Source organism: Morus notabilis, unplaced genomic scaffold, assembly GCF_000414095.1.
Source record: "Morus notabilis unplaced genomic scaffold, ASM41409v2 Scaffold3133, whole genome shotgun sequence".
NCBI classification, from domain to species: domain Eukaryota; kingdom Viridiplantae; phylum Streptophyta; class Magnoliopsida; order Rosales; family Moraceae; genus Morus; species Morus notabilis.
In genome coordinates, this window is record NW_010363536.1 from 11,033 (window position 1) to 14,651 (window position 3,619).

At 34.1% G+C, this 3,619-nt stretch overlaps 1 protein-coding gene across 1 annotated transcript; it reads left to right on the top strand.

The window, feature by feature from the left end:
- Positions 1-236: 236 nt before the first annotated feature.
- Positions 237-3,613, top strand: LOC112092778 (the record flags this gene model as incomplete). The annotated part of the gene is made up of 8 exons (XM_024169768.1): positions 237-415; positions 1,110-1,204; positions 1,652-1,758; positions 2,302-2,376; positions 3,056-3,103; positions 3,224-3,259; positions 3,352-3,426; positions 3,551-3,613. Coding segments are annotated over exons 1-8 (678 nt in total), but the record flags the coding sequence as incomplete, so codon positions are not given.
- Between the last annotated feature and the right edge of the window lie 6 nt (positions 3,614-3,619).

The window sequence follows — 3,619 nt, forward strand, 5'->3', positions numbered from 1 at the left end:
ACTGTAAAAACAGACCTTTCATTTTAATTTTTTTTTTTACCTTTTACTATTCAAATTCCTCTCGCGTCATCTACCATACCCCGTATGCTTAGACCTCAACGAACTTCAAATGCCCACGGAGTTCCCTCTGGCGTTCTTAAACCAGAATATCTTTGGTGCGCTCTCCCCTTGATTCTCTCACCGATCGTCGCTGCCCCAACTCCGGCAGATTCATGAGGAGTAATCTGGTGACAGCGATGTGGTATAGCTCTCCAATACCGGCAAGTCAACCATTTTCTGCATCTAATTGTCTCTCTTTGCAAGGCTTATTCATTCACTTCATGGGAAATCTTGGTTGGAAGAAGATTGAAAAACATTACTTGGAAATCAATATTGATCCTTGTTTGAAGATTGATCCTTGCTCAAAGATTGCTTGGTAAAAGTAAGATAGTGGGTTATGGCTTCTTTCTTTATGGACAATGAAGTTTTTTTTTTTTTTTTTTTGGGTGCTTTACTGCTAATGAAGGTTGGTCATGGATATGTGGTCCCGTTCTTTTTGCATATTTGAGTTTAGAATTCGAGTTTTGCTATAGTAAAAAACTCTAAGAAACAGTCACATTTAACTTTTTTGCTACAGTAAAAAGCTCTCACACAACATTACATTTCAACTTGAATTAAAAACTCGAATTAACGAACCGAACGAGCCCAAAATTTACCAAAATTTGAGCGGAAAAAAAAACCTCAAATTTGTTTAATATTATGGGAGAAAGAAGAAAATAGGCTAAGATTTAAAATAAATTAAAATTAATAGGCCAACAGTTTACATAAATTAATAAACATGTCAAATTACTATTTTCGTCAATAACTTATCTAGTTATGAACCATAGCTTGACAAATTATTATCCATAACTTATCTGGTTATGAACCCTAACTTGACAAGTTTGTCCATAATTTATCTAATTATGAATCATAACTTAACAAATTTATCTATAATTTATCTAATTATGAACTATAACTTAATAAATTATGATCTATTAATTTTTATAACTAAAAATTAACCTATATATTTTTTTAAATTTTTTATATTGACATATTTCTTACTATTTTCCTATTTTGTTTTGGCTGTATAGTACTGGGCCAGGATTAACCGAAAGGATTGCGCTAGTATTGACTGAAGAGAGGAAGACGAAGAAGAAGAATGGCAATACTTCAGTTATAGTTGAATGTAATACGTCTTCTTTTCGATTTTAATAAAAGCTAAAGGTGACAGGATCGCTTAAAAAGAAGTATCAAATGAAAAAAAAAAAAAGAAAAAAAAAAGAAAAGAAAACTAGGCTACACAGTTGGATCGTAAGAATAACACGCTCGGGACAATATGGATAGACACTCTGGCTTAGTTTAGTAGTGCTTCTGACCTTAAAAGCACTTTTTTTTTTAACTTAAGCTGTTTTTGTTGTTCGGTAAAAATCAAAATAAGTGCTTCTTCAATAATTTAAGCTGTTTTCACGAAGCTGGTTCCTGGGTGCTTTGGATTCTAGCTTATGCGGGAATCCCTTCCTTTCACATTAATGAAAAAATTTTATTCCCATTTTACCCCCGTTGAAACACAATAATCCCCATCTACCCACCTATCTCCATCACTCTCCGTTCTCTCTCTCGTGACTGAAAACCTCTTGCAAGCCCATAGATTTCTTGCGAGATTTCTGGGTTGATTTTGATCGTGAGGTTGTTCGATCGATTTCGTGTTCTGATTTCGGCTTTGTTTTCTCCGTTTTTCCGGTAAGTTCGTCGATGTCACTGTTCTTTGTTTTAGGTTTTGGATTTTCATTATTTTGGTTTTGTCTCTGATTTCCTCTTGATTTTCATTCTCCTTTAGTCATGGTCCATTCAAGGTGATGCGTTGATGAAAAGGATGTAATCCGTTTAGTTTAGGCGCATTTTACTAATAAATTAGTGTCGTGAAAAATTATTGTTATTCTGTACAACGAAATTTAACATTTGCAATTAGTTAGATCAAAGTGAAAATTGCTACCACAGAGCAAGACTTTGAATGTCGTTAATACTTTTGACCATGTTTTTAATGGGCTCATGGAGAAGAAAATAAAGAGAAAAGAGAAACGTTGAAGAGACATCTTTAGCAGATGGTTTAGGATTAAAAAAGAATTTATTGATTTTATAATTTCTATAACTAGTGAGGATTTGCTACACTAGTGATCGACGTTTACAACCTTTTATGAATTTTACTACCCTCCCAGGTCTTGTTGTCGGTAGACTCATTAAATTCATACATTTAACCTTTTATGTATTATACTACCCTCCCAGGTCTTGTTGTCGGTAGACTCATTAAATTCATACATTGCTTGGGATTTCTCGGTGGTGCAAGGCAAGATATCTTTGGTATTGTTCTAAACTTCCATTAATGCTATCGCTTGATAATGAAATTTCTTTCGTTTATAGTTCTTTCTTTTTAACAACTATTTGCCATTTTATGGGGAGTATAAGGAAATGATATGCATCGTGTGTTTGCATATACATTGCATTATTTAAAAGTTTGTTACTTCTCTCTTTTGCTAAAACCTGTTGTCTTTTTGTTCAGCATTAGTTGCAACTTTTAGTGACTTAGTTCTTTATCTCTGGTAGTTTCATCAAAAGTTATTTCCGCTAACTGTTCGTGTATGATATATCTGTTGTTTATCTTACAATGTAGGATGTGGTAGATAAGGAAGATTATCAAAAATCTTGAAATTTAAATTGCAAAAATAATTAATCAGAATATTAGAGAAGAATTTTGCTGTAGTAATTGTTTGATTTTAGATTGGATGATTGATTTTGGTTAATGAAAGGAACGATTGGAATTTTGAAGTTCCCCTCCCGCCTACCCCTCCTGCCCTTTTTAATTATGTACTTGCAAGTTCAAACACTGATTTTAAATCTACAGACAATGAGATTTTGTGCAGGCGAATTTGTGATGGCTTTTGCAGTTGTTAAAATCTCTGTAATCTGGATCTCAATGTTATAATTTATTTCAAAATTGTTGACAACATACATTGAAAATAAGCTATATCTTGTGTTCCAGGATATTGGTTTCAGTGTGGAGTATACAAACTCTTCGGGAGAAAAAACTGTAAGTTGCAGTACTCTGCTTACCTACTACCATTTTATGTGATGTTTCGACTTTCAACTCGATTCCCTCTTTAAAACAGTCTTTGTTGATTATATTGTTTCGTTGATGGTTGCTGCGCAGCTAATATTGCCCTACCGACGTTACGAGGCTGATCAGGTGAGTTTATTTTTCCCCTCCTGTCTCTAGTGGTCTTGCAACAGTTTGATGATGATTGCTTAAATTTTTTTTTTGGATATTTGTTCTTTCAGGGCAACTTCTGCACATGCATGGCTAGAAACTACAAACTAATTTGGGACAATTCATACGCAAGTTTTTTTAAGAAGGTAATGGTATATTTGAGGATTGCCAACATTCATTTCTCGCGTACTTTCCCTCTTCCCCTATATCGTTATACTTGTACCAAATGTTTAGGTGAGAAAAATTATGCATTTTATGTTGTTTTAACAGGTGCTGCGGTTCAAGGTGGATTGCATACCTCCAGTCGTGGAGTCGCCGCCGTCCGATAACCAAGTAGAA